Source organism: Macrobrachium nipponense, chromosome 1, assembly GCF_015104395.2.
Source record: "Macrobrachium nipponense isolate FS-2020 chromosome 1, ASM1510439v2, whole genome shotgun sequence".
NCBI classification, from domain to species: Eukaryota; Metazoa; Arthropoda; class Malacostraca; order Decapoda; family Palaemonidae; genus Macrobrachium; species Macrobrachium nipponense.
The window spans coordinates 88,018,238-88,036,196 of record NC_087200.1 but is presented as its reverse complement, the minus strand read 5'-3'; the positions used below and the strand labels follow the sequence as shown (position 1 = coordinate 88,036,196).

The following is a 17,959-nucleotide window of genomic DNA, read 5'->3' as shown; positions in this document are numbered from 1 at the left end:
TCAGCGTCTTTGTTTTCATTCCTGAAGATAGCACCCAAGCTTGGGCCAAACAGGGTGTGGAATGAAAGAAAGAAGGGGTGGGATTTCACTGGGCAACACAGGCCATTGCCCAGAAATAGATTTTTCCTCTGTCAAAATCCCCTTTCTGGGCTCAGCCTGTGTCGCTCTGTGAAATAGTGCCAGAGAATTGGCCCCTTCAAGCTTGGAAAGATCAGTGCAGATTGAAAATAATACTAGGTAAATTAAAACACAAGTAGGGTTAATTGCTATAATATAAAGCTTAATCCTACAACAAAATGATAAATATACAAATCATCATTGAGTTTTAATGAACCTTAAAGTAACTTATCTACACTAGGACACAAAACTTCATTTTAATAGATATGATAATTAACCACTAAATTGACAAGGGAACTAAGCCCAAACATAAAAGTGATAAAAACCAGTATATACAAAATTACATCCAAGGTAAAGTAAATACAGTGACGGCCGAGCTAAGCAAGGGTGCTAGTGAGGCAGGTAGAAGGGAAAGAGCTACAAGAGAGATATAGGCTAAGTAATTACTTGCTATGCAGTGTCAGGGGAAGCTGTGTTTCCGGCTCCCTCTGCAGAGAATTTAAGGGCCTCTAAAGACTTCAAATAGTGGCGTTTAAATACTGTCGGGTATTTCCAGCCTGTGTATTTCTTGAGATCGTCAATTGAAAGTAATTGATGGAGGTGGCAACTGCCCTAACATCATGTGCCCATGGGAAAAATTCTGGGTTAGCTTGTTTTATGAAGTACAAAATTTGTTGTCTAATTCCTTTCAAGGAAATAGTGCCACCTTTTTCCCTAATGAACAAGGGACCTGAGAATATCAGGGAAGTTCTGCTTAAGTATGCTTTTAGGGAATTAACTGGACATAATGACTGGTCCTGTGGAAGTGGTATAATTTTCCTTGGGGCCCACCTTTCTTGTGGGTCTTCATTTTTGGCTAAAAATTGACGATCTGGAGAAAGTAACAGTTCTCTTGAGGGAAGGAATTCAATGTGACCTGGTTCCCTAGAAAGAGCCAACAGTTCTGAAATCCTAGCTCCTGATGCCAGGCTTATTAAGAATAATGTTTTCCTCAAAAGAGCTATATACTCGCATGAGTCATTATCAATTTCAGAGGCCAATTTAAGGACATCATTTAAAAACCATGAGACTGACCTGGGTCTCTCAGACGGCCTAAGCCTAGCGCAAGCCTTTGGAATAGATGAAAAGTATGAAGCTGTTAGATCTGTCCCGAAACCACACTGGAAGATCTTTTTAAGTGCAGATTTGGTAGTAGTAATTGTGCTTGCTGCTAGACCTTTCTCGAATAATGTCCTGAAGAAAGTTATGGCCAAATTCGTGGTCATGGTTTGTGCACTTGAGCTCTTTAGAAACAAGGCCAGTTTCTTAACAGCCGAGTCATATTGACGTAGTGTCGATTCCCTTTTGTCGGATTCTAAGAATCTGATGTTTTGGGGGTCGATGTTGGCATCCCTCTGTGCCGCAAACTTCATGAAGTCCATAAAGTTAGGGCTTTCTGAATTCTTGAGGAAGCGGACACAGTCCGCGTTTGTACTAACTGAGTCAGTTTGGGATTGGGAATCTGTTGAGGCTGGAGTCCCAACTCCAGGAGTAGGGGAAACCAATTGCTTTTGGGCCAGTTGGGAGCTACTAACGCGATGTGGCCCTTGAACGTCCAGAGTTTGTTCAGTACTTTCAAGAGAAGATTTACTGGAGGAAACAGATAAATCCTCTTCCACACATTCCAATCTATAGCCATAGCGTCCGTGGCATAGGCCAGAGGGTCCAGGTTGGGGGCCACATAACAAGGGAGTTTGTGATTCATCTCCGTCGCAAAGAGGTCCACCTGGAGCCCCAGAACCTTTTGACAGATCCATTTGAATGACTCCTTGTCTAAGGTCCATTCCGATTCCGTTCCAGCGGGGCGGAGCGTGATAGGGCATCCGCTACCACATTCCTTACGCCCGCTAGGTGAGTGGCTGACAAGTGCCATTTGTTCCTGTCTGCCAAGGCAAATATGGCTATCATGACATGATTCAGGTGACTTGACTTGGATCCGCCCTTGTTTATGCAGTGGACTACCACTGCACTGTCTAGTACTAGTTTGACGTGACTCTTCTTGGACGGTCGAAGCCTTTTCAGAGTGAGAAACACTGCCATGGCTTCCAGTACATTGATATGTAGCTGGCGGAATGGTAGGGACCAGGTTCCCTGGACATTTTTGTACTGTGAGTACCCGCCCCAGCCGCTTAGTGAAGCGCCCGTGTGGATCACTAGCGACGGCGGGGGGAACTGGAGGGGTTACCGCTCTTGATAGACTCTTGACGTCCGTCCATGGACGGAGACGCTTCCGTAAGATCACCGGGATGGGGGCTAATTTGTCCCGAGACCTCCGGTTTGCTTTTGAATGCCAGACGCGGTTTATGTCCTTCAGTCTGGCTTTCAAGAGAATGTCCGTAACTGAAGTGAATTGGAGTGAACCCAAGATCCTTTCTTGGTTCCTCCGAGATGTCTGAGCGTTCTTGAGAAATTGCCTCGTGGACTTGGCTATTTCTTTCCTTTTTAACGGCGGGATTGATAGAGTATGAAATCCCAGGTCCCACTGTAGGCCTAACCACTGGAAGCGTGATTCCGGTGTTAGCCTGGACTTGGTCTTGTTTATTTGAAACCCTAAGCGTTCCAGGAACTGGATTACCTTGACCGTCGCTTTGTGGCATTCCTCAGCACTTGCGGCCAATATGAGCCAATCGTCAAGATAGGCTACTAACATTATTCCTTGCGTCCTCAAATCTTGGACGACTGATTCCGCCAACTTTGTGAATATTCTGGGTGCAATGTTGAGCCCGAATGGCATTACTCTGAAGGAGTAAGCTTGTCTTCCTAGCTTGAAGCCTAGAAAGGTGCGGAAGTGTCTGGCTATTGGAACATGATAGTAGGCATCTGTAAGATCTATAGAGGTTGTGACGGCCCCACGGGGAAGTAAGGTCCGTACCTGCGAAATGGTCAGCATCCTGAACTTGTTGCAAAGAATGAATGAGTTCAGATGGGACAAGTCTAGGATTATCCTTCGCTTTTCTGAGCCTTTCTTTGGCACGCTGAATAAGCGCCCTTGAAACTTTAAGTACTTGACCCTTGATACTACTCCTTTGTGAAGAAGATCTTGGGTATACTCTACCAATTCCGCTGTTGGTCTTTGATAGAAGTTGTTGGGTGGAGGAGGGCCTTGGAGCCAACTCCACCCCAGACCTTTGGTCACAATGCTCTGAGCCCAGCTGCTGAACCCCCACCGGTGATGGAAAAGGTACAGCCTCCCTCCTACCTTGGGGCTCTCACTGGTTTGCCGATGGACGTCCACCATGCGCTCCTCGGAAACCTTTGCCCCTGCTGGTGGCCCTTCCAGCCCCTCTATAATGGGAGGGGCCCCTGGCTCGGCTACCTCTGGCAAACCTATTGAACGGCTGAAAGGATTGAGCCTCGAAAGCCGCATTATAGGCCGGAGAGACAGCAAAGGAGGTTGACGCCTGGGGCTGCTGAGATGGCTGCGTCAAGAGCACGAACTGCTGTTGCGGCTGTGCTTTTGACGCAGTTTGCTGTGGCACTTGAGGTACCAGGACTGCCTGCATCAGAGCTTGCTGAGGGGCCTGGAAGGGCTGGAACTTCCTAGGCCTCTTCTTTGACTTCGGGTTGGATCCGGTGGATTCGGGTTTCCTTTTTGAAACGAGACCCCACCGGACCTTCAAGCTCTGGTTTACCTTGGAGGCCTCGTATAAGACCTCAGTCACCACGGGGTTGGGGAAGAGGTCTGTGCCCCATATGGATGAGGCGATCAATTTATTTGGTTCATGGCGGATGGTGGCTTCCGCCAGAACACGTTTCCTGCAGTTCCGCTGTGCTATGATGAAGTCATAGAAGTCGCACTGCATTGTATGCAGTAGCGACTTAGCCATGACTTTAAATAACGGCTCTTGTTTGTAAACAAGAGCCATCATTTCTGCCATAGTCAAGGAGCTGAGGGACCTGCTGAGCCTAGTCCAGGCGTCATATTCCATCTGGATAAGGCTCTCTGAGAGTCTAGGTAACCTCTCGCTGAACAGTGCCGTGGCGCAGTCCGGCTTGAGTTTACCTACGGTGAAAGTAGGAGCTGCTCCTTCAAAATAGTTCTCAGATCCGGGGATTCAGAGAGAAGTTGGCTCTGTTTCCCGGAGCTGGGGCATGGGCTTGTCTTTCAGAGCTGCCTGATAAGTGGCCTCCACCACCTTAAGAGTGAGAGGTAGTGGAGTGCCCTCCACCGTTGTGAAAATGATGAAGGGGCTCTTGAAAGCGGTGAGCCGAGTGTTCTCGCACTCCCACTCCTCCAAGCTCCGTAGCCAGGCCTGTTGAGCCTGTTCCCGGGGGAGGATTACAGTCTCTCTCGGGACTTTATTCTCCCTCATCATGGCCGCGTCAGTTAGGCGGACATAGCCCATGAATGGAGGTTGGAGATTTTCAGGGTAGAACTCGAAGTCCTCAAGCCTTCGAGTTCCACAGCCTTCAATCGACAGCATACCCCCCGAGAATGGAGTGTATGCCGCTATCCTTCAAGGATTGTTAGGCTTGAATGGAGGGAGGTTAGACGAGTCCGGCATAAGTGAGGGTAGGGCTGCTTGGCCGGACTGAGAGTGCCCTGCCGCCAAGGTGTTCCGGATGCCAGTCATAGCGTTCTCTTGGGCCGCCACCCTCTCCGACAGGGATTGGATTGACTGGCCCGATGCCTCTACTGTATTTGAGAGTTGGGCAGACATCTCCTGGAACTTGGTCTGGACCAAGTTCCCGACGACGTTGCCCACCTGCTGCAAGATACTAGTAGAGAAGGCATCAGGGTCAAAGGAGGAAGACTGGGCTTTCTCCTTGCGAGGTCTCTGCTTGGGCACCTTGGCAGAAGGAATAGCTTTCGCCTTGTCTGCCCCGGGATGGTGAGCTGGCGACTTAGTGACAAGGCTAGAACTAGTCTTCTTTGGCAGGGTCTTGGACCTTGGTTTGAAGCTTGTAGAAGACTTAACTTTGGGGATCGCTGAAGAAGACTTTGGCCTGACTGACCTAGGCTTCTCAGTGAAACCCTGGAAGGAAGTGGAAGTAGAGGGGGTAGAAGTTAAGGAAGGGCTCAAGGAAAGCCCCTGAGCCCCTACAGGATCTGCCTCACCAACACCCTTACCGTTGCCCATGACGGCCATGGGCTCTAAATCCAGGTTGAGGGCCGCAACCTACCCCATGACCGCCTCGGCGATGCCTCTGTCCTCCGGAAGTGCAACCATGGCCTGGATTTTGGCGAACAGGGGTGCAGCTACCTCCGGATCCACCGCTGAGACCCTCTTCGCTTCGGGGAAAGTGAGGGAGAACATGTCCTGGCCCAGGGTATAGGGTTGACCCTAGGGAGAGTTTCTTCCGAACCTTCTGACCCAGGTCTTCAGGGTGGTCAAAGCCGCAGTCTGAACCGCTTCCAAGCCCTGTAAGAGGGGTTAGCGTCAGTACTTAACACTAGAGACAGACTTAACTTTGTACAAAAACAAGAACACAATTTAATGAATCTCATTGTATCATTATATACAGCCTGGAATGTGACATACCTCGGCGGAGGCTTCATTCACAAGAATGTAGCACACAGAGCAGTTCTCGTGGTGCCACACGATGAAGTCCTTCACTCTCTTCCTTTTGACAACAGGTAACCTGTAAGTCAAATGATACATGAGTATCATCAACAACCTTCGGAATAACTCCATGGTTGTGAGGTATAATACTCCGGCGGTAGCACATACACATATATATATGAAATTATATATATAAATAAATATATATATTATATAGGTATACGATAAGTGTCACCCTGTCACGACCAACTGCGGGGCCTGTATACCTTAACGTGATGTCACGAGCGGACCAAGGGGAGTCTGACTTCAATAGAACTTCGGCGGGGGCGGAGTAGAATCTTAACAGATTAATGAACTCAAGGTGTCCCCAGACGCCGGAGTAAGTAACAATCAAAGATAGAAACAGGATGAGGAGTTAACGCAACCGGGTGACAATTACATTGGTGGAGTAGGAACTCCGCCGTAAGAAATCTAATATTATATGTATGCTATGACAAATGTAAAAACACATGCAAAATTAAATCTCCCACGAGAAGGCCGGAGCCTTATGTCTGAGGTATCTCGTTTCCAAGGTCAGGTGTGGGGTTAGACGGAGCCCGAGGCCGCTGGAGCGGGGAGGGAGGAAAAGGTCTAACAGACATAGAAGGGGGGGGAGCGCCACCTGGAGGGTCGGGGGGTATCCCGTCCTCCCGGGCCTGGTGGCCAACCATGGCTCGGGGGGTGGGACGTGTCCCTGCACTCTGTAGCGTCCCCCTCCCCTCCCAGTACTCCCTCCCCACTCTACATAGACTCGGGTGGGCTACCTGGGTAGCGAGCGAGTCGTCACGTCACCGAGGTGGGTGAACAGGTAGGTGAGGGGAGGAAGGGGGGGGGGGGGGGAAGGTCGGTAGCAGGGTGACTCGTACGTGATCAACTGGAAACCTTCTCAGCCGGGTGAACTGACATGCGATGTGAAGGGCCAGCCGACCGAAGAAGGCCTACTGGCTAACTTGAAGCCGTGCAGCATAGCAACACATAATAAAATATATATATTAATAAAATTTCTAGCTGACCTAACACAGGGGGGGGATGAAATAAATAAAAATGGAAGAGAAGAGGTTGTCCTAGAGCGGATAGGCTAATCGCAAATCCGAAGATTTGGGTGTGTTAGCCTAGCGACTCAGAGCAGCTAGTCAGTATGCCGTACCGAAAGAATCGGGGGCAGGCGACTGGGGAGCCGTAGGACAAAGAATACGAAGGGACAAGGTCCTAACGTAAGGGCACAAGGGCCAAATAACTCCTAACACCAGGGAATCGTGATCTGAATAGTCTAGGCTATGATCCGAAACATGCGGTCGGAGCAGAAAACCCCCGTGAAAGGGCTAGGATATAAAATAACTTTTTACTTACTCCTGCTAATGCTAAAGGCCTCTTTAAAAAATAATGATCCAAGGAAGATTGCTTCTGCCTACTTTTCACTATGTTCCTGAAACGACTCAGGCAAACGTCATCGAACTGCGCAAGCATACGACCTGTGTGAGCCTTTTCGGGGTGTCTTTTTTTTTTTTTTTTTCTATAAACGCGTAGTGTTCATTAACGGCTGCCCGTCTTGATAATTATCTACTAATTGTTGCACCTCATGACTGTTGGCCCTGGTATCCATCAAAACCCTGTTGAACCAAATGCTCTTTCTGCAACTGATTTGGGTACTGAATGTTCGGCTGCTGACCTTCAACATAAACTGAAGTGCCTTGATTATATTGGTATGCATGTTGTAAATGATTGGTCAACATCCTCTGTTCAGCAGGGAGTGGAGATTCTACCAACCTTGCAAAGTTTCCAGTTATCCCATGAGAGAGACCTTGATCACTTATCCCATGTGAGAGATCTTGGTCACTTATCCCACGAAGAGAGATCTTGGTCAATCATATCATATATGTCGTCACTCAAGAGGTGCTCTTCTTTTTCCATTTTATGTGAAAAGATAAGAGAATTTTTTTTAAAAATACACATTGACGATCCCGAAACGAATACAGCGTGTGTACTATAACAATGCTGGTACCGAGTGGCCGAGGCACGCCACCCCGTACATAGATGCATGATGGGAGGGACGCTGGCCAATAGGAGAGAAGGATCTCATGGCCACGACTAGCATCAGGAACCAATGGGAGAGCAGGAGGATGGTGGCGAGTCTACTAAGTTGGCGGCGCGCGAGTTTCAAATTGTTATCGGTGGTTCGGGCGAATCTCGGACTTTACAGAAACCTTTCGTATCTTGAAAACTTTTCGTATGTAGAGCCGTTAAATTTTTCGTATTGGCTTTTGTATCTTGAGTTTTTCGTAAGTTGAGCCTTTCGTATCTCAAGGTACCACTGTACTTAACTTGGATGCAGAAGCTTGTTGGTCCATCTTGGTAAAGAAAAAGATAGGATTTTGGCAAAACACAGCACAGAGTAAAAAACGCTTGTGGCGCCGACAATGCTATCGAAAGGAATGTAAACAAAGACGCTGACCGTAGTAGTAGCGGGTAGCGGGGCCTTAGTTCGGCTCCTCTGTAGACGAGGGATTTTGAAGGAGGAAGAGACTAAATGGCAAGGGACCTCTGGTAGTGGTTTCCACTTGCTCTTTTTACTATACCAACACCTTTAATTAAAAGGTGAGCGAGCCAGAATATTCTGGCACTATCGTTTCTCTTTTTTTCTCTGGTATATATAGCAATATTTATACCTTAGAAATGAGTATCAAGGAACATTTCACGGAGCGACACAGGCTGAGCCCAGAAAAACAATGTCTCGATAAACGGCCGCAGCGTACTGAAAGATTTTAGCATCAAGCGACCACCAGAAAAGATTTGCCAGGCAGGAAGTAAGTTTCCATTTACAGCTTACTTGTGCTGAGAGTGTTACCAAATGATGTTCCTACACTTTCTATACGAGTAAACGTATTATTACCTGGACCGACGGCTTGACAAACATAGTTAAAGTCTTGAACGTAATATCCCATTGAAGGCACTACTGAGTAGATCATGGTAAACATATGGGTGATGCTTAACAGGTTAAGCACTCTTATGGTCAGGTTCCTGTCGTCCAGTCACCATGCTAAGTCTGTCTCACTTCCTTTGAGAGGGGTACTGAAGAAGGGAGAATCCTTTGATGGGGACCAAAACTCTCCATTAAAGAGATTGAATGTGTATACATCCATGAAGAACAAGCTTTTCCAGGGATGACAGGTGACCTAGAATGATCTGCCACTGACATGCTGGTTGTTTTTGTCTGGAAAGGAAGATCTGAGCAATGGTCTTGAACTTGTTGATGCGTGGATCTGATGGAAAGACCCTCGCCACTGCTAAGTCTATTAACATTCCCAGGTACAGCGTTCTTTAGCTGGGCGTAAGGTTTGACTTCTCCAAATTTATCACTATCCCTAACCTGTCTTAGATCAGCTTTATCTGAAAACCTGCCCGGACCAGCCAATCGTTGAGGAGCAAACTTCGAGCCAACAATACCTCTGTGATAGACCGACCGAGTCTCAACTGTAAGAGATGGATGCTTAGTCTTGCCCTCTTATGAAGGGAGACAGAGTGGGAATCCAAAGAGGGCCTGTGGAACTTCTTGTGAAAAGAGGCCATGAAGTCCTTCCTCCAAAGCCTTGATAGAATAGAATGAATAGATGACGAAGATGATGACTGAGAAGACAACAACGAGGAAGACGGAAATCTATGATGCCTCTTCTTAAGGGCCCCATAGACATTACGATCGCCGGATCCGGTCATCTGAATCAGAAGTAAATCTCACTGTCTATGGGGTTATCGTCCGACCAGAAGTGGGCGGAATCTGTCGGCCTCTCCGACTAAATTACATTGTTATTTGTCGCACATAAAATAAGTTTATGATAATACTTTCAGTAACATTTAAATTTTCCTTGTTTAAAAAAAAAAATTGTGTAGAAAAGTTATGAAAAATGTACCTGTAGGTTTAGGGGCCTATTCTGCTTTAATGGAACTAAAGACCTACTGTGTACTAGACAGTATACCACTAGGCTATGGAAGATGCTGTGTTTGCAACATAGTTATTTTTTACCTTTGTAAACTTGTGTTGCATAATAATTTGAATAATTGCTCTACATGTCTCTGGGAATATATATGCCCCAAGGAATGACTTATGGCATGCAAGTGAAATGTGTCCAGCAACCCCTCATTGATTTTGGTTATGTCATACAAGTGGGTTTTTTTTATTTCTATAAGAGGGGAGACCGTATGCAATAATTCCATGTTGGTCTGCTCGTCCATTCTCAGGTAATTAAACCAGTCACCAGGATAGAGTTTTCAATTCAGTAAATAAACAATCATGAGATAATTAATTTCATTTCTTCAACCATAGTTCAATTCAGGCTCTCCTTTTTTGCCGAGGTTTTCCAAGTTCTGTTGCAAGAGCGCAGTCTATAGTGTCAACAATGAGTGGAGTGGCCATGTCCTCCCTCTACCAGGTTTCAGCAAACTGAAGTGAATCCGAACATCTTATGGGCAAAGCGGATGCTGGAGACAGAATGGAACCTGATCCACCGGTCGTATCATCTATGGGGCCCTTTAGATATCTTCATAATGGAGCGACTGAATTTCAGAAGAGCACCTTTAACTCTCTCCATCAGGGCATGAACAATTGAGTCGGGAGCAGATTAATACATAGAAGGCCCAGAAAGGAAACCGTTGGAAGGGGCATGGCTGTTGAGGGAATGGTGTAGGCTGAGGTAGGCATGCCTGTAGACATGCAAAGCTTTGCCCCATCCATCCCTGAAACAACAGTACAAGGGTTACTGTCCCCAAGAGAATAGAGGTAGGTAAATTAATTATAAGATCTGGATTCTTCCTCGAACTATCTAAGAGATGAAGTAATAGGAGTAGTGTTCCCAATAAGATGATGCAATGAGAGGCAAATCTGATGGAGAGAATGAACAAGAAAGAATGATGGCATCCGACACCATTGGAGGTACAAAGCCTTCCCATGACAGAATAGCCAATTTCCTCTTGTATTTCTTCTAAACAAAACGTTTCCATTGCTCCAGAGACCAATCACAGCGCTCTGAACAGGGGTTACTTACATTGCAATAATTAGATCTGCATCTGCTACAAGTTGAATGAGGATCAGTTTCAAGAGAGGCAAGATAACAAAGCATGGGTTGTTACCTACCCCAGGACATCTCTGAGGCAAAGCTTTCTTAGGTGATTCATGGGTTTGCATTTCTCGAATGCAAGTATGTGCACACAGATAATCACAATTTATCACAAGAACATAAACAAAAAACAGAATGGAAAACCAGAATGCCAACAACACACATCTTGCTTCAAGACTGTTAGAGAGATAACTGGTGATTCAGCGTAAGCAAGAGGGAGAAGAGGCAGCTCTGCCTACTCTCTCTCCCTACTGGCTGATACACTGATGCCACCAAACCTTTTTCTATTTCTAACCGGATCCAACCACACTTGAGAGATTTTCCCCATGCATAAAGACTGGAAGGTTTGTTCCGTATATAAACGCATCCTTTAGAAATGCCTACAAGATAATCCTACCCCAGGATGGGGAAAAATAAAGGGTAATTGGATCCTCATTGGAACAACTTTGTGCAAATGGGCGTCACTGCATGAATAAAAGGCAGTACATGATTAACCATGATATAATTCACAACCAATATTCTACAGTTTGAATCTTGTCTGCTCTTTGTGGAGCAACATTAGTAACCAGGTACTATAAATGGGTGCATGCATGTACAATTATAATGTTGTATAACAGGTGACTGGTTGTGGCACATAATTTAGGCCTTTGTCATTTTAATACAAAATGACATATGGCGAGTACATGTAAGCTCAAATCATATATTTCTTCAACAAAATAACCTGATAACAGTAATGTTAGGTGTGATGAATGCCTGTATTTTTTAATGACAAGCACAAAATATAAAATGCAAGATTCATTTGCAATCCATTGATTCAGATTAGAAAAACCCATTATTGATGAGGACTTCTTTCATTGGAGTCTCAAACACGTTTCAAAGTTTCACGCTTTTTCTCCAGTGTGGTGCATATGTCACAGACTTTTAGTGTGTGTGCTATTTAGACATCACACTGGAGAGAAAAAATATTTGTAGCCTGTATCAAGATTGGTTTATTCTGTTCTATTGCATAAGTGTTGAGATTTCTTGACACCTTAACCTTTACTAGACAGGTAAATATATCTATATGCAGCTCCTCAGCTTGGGTAAACTTTGAGGTCGGCCAATTTACGAAAGAGGAAGATATGCAAATGTGAAAGAAAAAAATTCTTAAAAAATTTCCCTAGCAGTCTCTGGCTTACGATGGGGGTTCCTTCTCGAGACCATAAGCCAGAAAATCATAAAAAATCCTAAGTAAACCTTTCTTTTAATGTTTAGGGTGTATTTAAAAAACTATGTAAACTGCATTTTTATTGTATTTTTCATCAAAAAACCTTCAAATATTTTGCTTTTTGGGAGTCATATTTCTCCTGTCAGATGGGCGTCGTAACCCTGGAACATGCATCATAAACCTGGAAATAATTTCTGATGAATATAATTGAAAAGCATTGTAACCTCGGAACATTGTAAGCGGAACCTGTCGTAAGCCAGGGACTGCCTGTACTTACAACCCTTTGTGGGGCCTCTCACAGGACAATCATAAATTTTATCAGCTTATGTTTTTTCTAATAAATGATGTTATTTTATTTTGTAAAATTATAATTACTGCTCACACAATATCAAAACATAAGAAATAAAATCAGTAACAAATTCTTAGCATATTTGTTGAAAAATATTTACGTAAATTTACAGAGTGAAGTTCAATAACTTTTTTTTACTTTTACATATTTTTTATACAATTTCTTTGTGCTTTTCTTTGTAAAATTACATTTACAACCAACATACTATCGTAAAAGACAAGAACAAAAAACCAACAGGAACCCCTTGGTTTATTTGAGCAAATTTAAAAAAAAGACGTTTTGTGAAACTGAGACGTAATATATTACCCCTTGAGGTTACAAGGAGAACTGAAGTCCTGAGATGTCCAATGCATGGTTTTAGCCAGTGTATTGTTTGTTTGTATGGTGTTTTTACGTTACATGGAACCAGTGGTTATTCAGCAACTGGACCAACAGCTTTACGTTGTAAAAGTCGTCATTAGTGAATTTATGGGCTATAGAAGTAATGGCACCTCTTTCCCGCCCGATTCTTTGCAAATCGATGGCACTTACTATTGTTAATCTACAGGATCAGACTGTCCACCACCCCAACCTGTTATTACTACTCCTGGGATCAATCCATCCATTAAGGGTTAAACAGCTCACCTAAAAGTCAATGTTGGTACAAGATTTCTTAATCATTATTCCTCATACCACTTAGGAACTCTTATTTAGTCATTTTTAGGAATTCGTTTTTTATTTTTAGTGTTAGGTAAGTTCTAGTTACTTTATAATGGCTTCTTAATCATTTGTTTTTATAAAGGTATCTGCAGTAGCAGTGTGTGGTGGTGAAGTTTATGTTGGAACAACCTGGGGATGTGTTGTTGTTGCTGAAGCAGAGTCTATGCGCCCCATTACTGTTTTTCGACCATATGAAGATGAAGTGAGGGCTATTGTCCCCTTGCCTTCCCCATCTGTAATTACTGATAGAGATGAAAATGTGGCAGATGCTTCAGATGGTGATCAAGATAGTGACTGCTATACCAATACCCCAACACCTCTATTAGCTACAATTGGTAAAGGTTACAGAAACTTATTAGGACGTTATTCACCTATGCCTAGATCGGCACAACCCGAGCCAGCAGTACAGAGAGCAATGTACTGTTTATTATGGAGAGCTCATCATTGGTTGAATACATGAATAATAAATACAAAGTGCATTAGTAAACAATTTTATAATTACAATTTTCTTACCTGACTTTTTGCACAGTTTGAACGTATATTATCATAATACAGTTGCTGTGCAATTGCCAACTCAAAATACTACTGTCACAAAGTTTATTAACTTAGGTTGTGTTAACTGATGGACTTACTAAAGATTCATTTGTGTATTGCACCAGGTATTTTTATTTTTTCAAAACTTGTTTATTGTAAGACTAGGAAGATATGGATTTACAAAGAACTTTTTTTTAGAGTTTTGTTCAGGACTCAAAAATGTTTGGCATGTGCAAAGTACATTACATGCCAAAGTTCATTAAGGAAAAATTGGAAGTCAACTCCCCTACGATTGTACTGTTCCATGCCTTGTGAAGGAATTGCTGACTGTGACCTGGTGTTTTGTCATGAAATCCATCTACATATGTAAATATATCATATCCCTCTTGATTCTGGTGTCCTCATTGTTAATATGTTATCTTTTGCTAGACTGGTGTACAGTATGATGGAGTTATAAAATGTAAATTTTTAAATCTCTGTACAGGGTTTATCTAGCATTTTTTTTCAAGAACAGATTTTGCTAAGGGTAACTGGAGTACTTTAATTCTGTAAGTACTTAGTATTGTATACTGTACAGTACTTTCGCAAGAGAAATTTCTGATATTCAGAGAATCATACCTCTTGTATTTAATTCAATAGGCATTGCTGAAGGTGGCAGAATCAGGAATATTTTTATTACTGCAATTGACATTAAGGTGAAGATCTTTTGTACAGGTTATGTTGAATAATGTTGAGAATAAAAATTGTGTAAGGGTTTTGGTAATGAACATAGTTCTCAAGGTTAGACTGAAGATATTAACATTTTCAAATATTTTTAATAAAATAATTACTTTTAATATAAATAAAACTACTTTATTAGTTGACTGTGATCATATTACAGCTTTTTGATGTTAGTAATATTTCATGCCTTATTCCACTCATAACATGAGACTACACAGAGGTTTCATTGGGTCTACATAAATTAAGACACCTTTTCAATTATCCCAAAACCTATACAGTGACAAAATACAGATTCAGATACTATTGACTTTTATATGTTATTTAAAAATATAACAACATTTTCTTTGTGTATTGACTAAATACATATTTAGTTACTAAGTTCAATATGCAGTTTTAATACATGACAACTATACTTCAACCTTGTGTTTGAAGTTACTATATCCTGACCATACAGTAAATCTTAAATATCATACACACACATTTCACTGGTTTTATGTAAACAAAAACACAAGGAAAAAAAAAAAGAGCTGTCTACACCTGGAGATGTAAAACCTCTAAACACATTTTCATATTCATTGCAAGTGGTAATCACATTTTCATATTCACTGCAAGTGGTAATAAGACAGAGGTATTCCTAACATTATTATTAATAATCCTGTACCAAAAACTGGCTTTTATTTCTTTAAGCAGATGGCTTGGTTTTGTTATGTACACAATGTAGCACAAGAAACAATTTTAGTTTACAGTGCTCATCCGTTCCAAATGAACTATTAAACTCTTTCTTCTAGTCATTTACTTTGTATTTTGTGATATTTTATGATAACCATTTACAACTCAGAAAGTTTCACATTTCTGTAGTCATTAATATAAAAGTTTTACCTTTTATTTTACCAAGGAAATATGGTTATCATTATATGAATTATTGTTGGAGTTGATCCTGCTAATAATAAACTTTGTTGTCCATCCAAATGCTCACTGAATTGAAATTAATTTCAATACAGTGCCAAATGAAATATAAATAAATATTATATATATATAAGATAATGACTTTAATTAGCCTGTTGTAATATAAAATTAGAACAGAGAATATTACTATTCATTAACTGACAATCCCTACAAAACGAACATTATCATGACTAAGGTTTAACTTTGTAGCTCAATAGCGGTTGTAAAGATGCTGATCAGGAATGGGAATGAAACAAGACACAGAACTATTGAATAGGAGAAATACTGAAATTTATGATGATTGTAGAAATTTGGAATTGCTAGTGGTTGGGGATACTGCAAAACAAAATTTTCAAGAAGCCCAGAGAGAAGCTGACACATCATTATACCAATGAAACATGCTTAACACAAAATACATTGCTGGACACTGATTTCATAGTGAAGGATAGAAAGATAAAGAGAGGCAGAACTATAAAGCTGGCAAGCTAATAAATTAAATAGTAACACAGCTGTCAGAGAACAGGCAAAAGTCAGTAGTAGTAGTAGTAATAGAAAGCAGCGTGACACAGAGGGGATAGAAAGAGAGCAAGGCATAATGGTAGAATCAAGATGAACAAAGGGCAACTACAGAAAACCTTCAGACTTTGGCAGCAGACACTAACAAAAATAGGAAGAAGGCTAAAAGGTAGGTGGCAAGAGTAACTAACAAGTTGAGAGGATTACAATAAAAAACTTAACACAGTAGAGGAAAACTTAAAAATACCGAAGATAACTGGGTGAATGAAGATTGAAAAATGAAAGTAGTAATTTAAGATGAATATCGAAACATCAAATCTGAAATGACAGTGCTCCTGAAGTGACTTGAGGCAATATTTATAAAATCTTCTAAATGAAAAAGATAAATATGGCTTATGTTGGCATGATTCAGGGACCAATAGGGAATATACAAAATGGAAAAGGTAAGGCTGAAGGATTATTCACAATACTTAACAGGATTTAATAAAAGCAGGAGAGTCAATCATCTGTGAGCTTACAAGAATGCTGCAGCACATGAATACCTGTGAAAGGCTAGCGGTTAGGGGAAAAGCTTTACAGTAATAATATACAAAGGAAATGAGGAGTCACTGCAATTTTGAAATTACTGAGAAATAAGACTGCCTGAAAATATGATATGAAATATTGGAGGAGACAAAAATTATTAAAAGCAAAAATTATTGCGGTCAATAGTTCAACCAGCAAACGCCTTACTTTGTACTAACACAAACTGTAGAAATGACCACCACAGGAGGGATCTGAATGAATTTATTCAAACATAATCTCCGCTATGCTTGCTTCGTGCAGGGCTGCCTATAGATTTCATCAAGGTAATTCTCGTAATATACCTGGATGGAATGACTTGATTAAAGATCTGTATACATACTCACGAGAAATGTTTTTTACTGTGGAGGCAAAATGGTAGCCCGAGGGAAGGACACCCTGCATTACTAATGATACAGGCGAGAGCGCAGTTCAAACTTGCTCTTAAGCACTGCAGATTAAATGAAAAACTACTAAGAGCCGATGCAATGTCTAGAAATGATATTGTTATTGTACAATAAAGTTTTGTACATACTTACCTGGCAGATATATACTTAGCTATAGACTCCGTCATCCCTGACAGAAATTCGAATTTCGCGGCACACGCTGCAGGTAGGTCAGGTGATCTACCGCCCCGCCGCTGGGTGGCAAGAATAGGAACCATTACCGTTCTAGAACCAGATTTTCTCTTCCACCTATCTCCTGAGGGGAGGCTGGGTGGGCCATTTAATCGTATACATCTGCCAGGTAAGTATGTATGAAACTTTATTGTACAATAACAATATCATTTTCATACATTCAGCTTCCCTGTCAGATATATACTTAGCTGATTGGCACCTTTGGCAGAGGGTAAGAGACAGCTAATTACTGATTAGACAGGTAAACAACATACGTTGTAGGTAATAAATAAATAAATCGTATACATCTGCCAGGTAAGTATGTATGAAACTTTATTGTACAATAACAATATCATTTTCATACATTCAACTTCCCTGTCAGATATATACTTAGCTGATTGGCACCTTTGGCGGAGGGTAAGAGACAGCTAATTACTGATTAGACAGGTAAACAACATACGTTGTAGGTAATAAATAAATAAAACCTTGGTTCCTATGTGTTTAGACGAAGGGTTGACTTCCTAGCTATTGCTAGGAGTCTGCTTCGTCTCAAGAGCCTCAGCGAGGATGTGACCTATGGCTAAGAGTTCTTGTAGATCTGTCAATGGGGTCTTATCCACTTACATGACAAAACACCTATGCCTAGTGGCATAATTAAGGAGCACAACACCGATCCCGATCACCTGATCCTAACACGAGGGTTTGTGCTTAATTTGAAAAGAGTTATCCCCAAACTCCTTTCAAACAACCCAAAGAAAAAACACTATGTTAAAATAAAAATTAACTCACTAGTAAAGGATCAGTGTCGGCTCCCTATCCCAGCAACGTATCCGTAGACTAGTATAACCAAGAGAGAAGGATCTCTCGTAGGTCAACTTGACCTCCTTCGTGTAATGGGAAGTCAACACAGAGTTGCATCTCCCATAAGTGACAGCTAATATGTCCTCATGACACATTGTTATGGAAAGAACAAGAATTCACAAAAGCTCGCACTTCATGCGCTT

General features: G+C 42.2%; 1 protein-coding gene across 16 annotated transcripts in view; it reads left to right on the top strand.

Moving 5' to 3' along the window:
• The window catches only part of LOC135219441 (leucine-rich repeat serine/threonine-protein kinase 1-like), a 940,187-nt gene extending 925,663 nt beyond the window's left edge, over positions 1 to 14,524 (top strand). For all 16 annotated transcript variants that reach the window (XM_064256227.1, XM_064256225.1, XM_064256224.1 and 13 more), the window contains one exon: positions 13,145 to 14,524. In XM_064256227.1, the coding sequence (XP_064112297.1) occupies positions 13,145 to 13,522 (378 nt within the window). In that variant the 3' untranslated portion in view covers positions 13,523 to 14,524. The remainder of the gene's footprint in view (positions 1 to 13,144) is intronic.
• Positions 14,525 to 17,959: the final 3,435 nt, after the last annotated feature.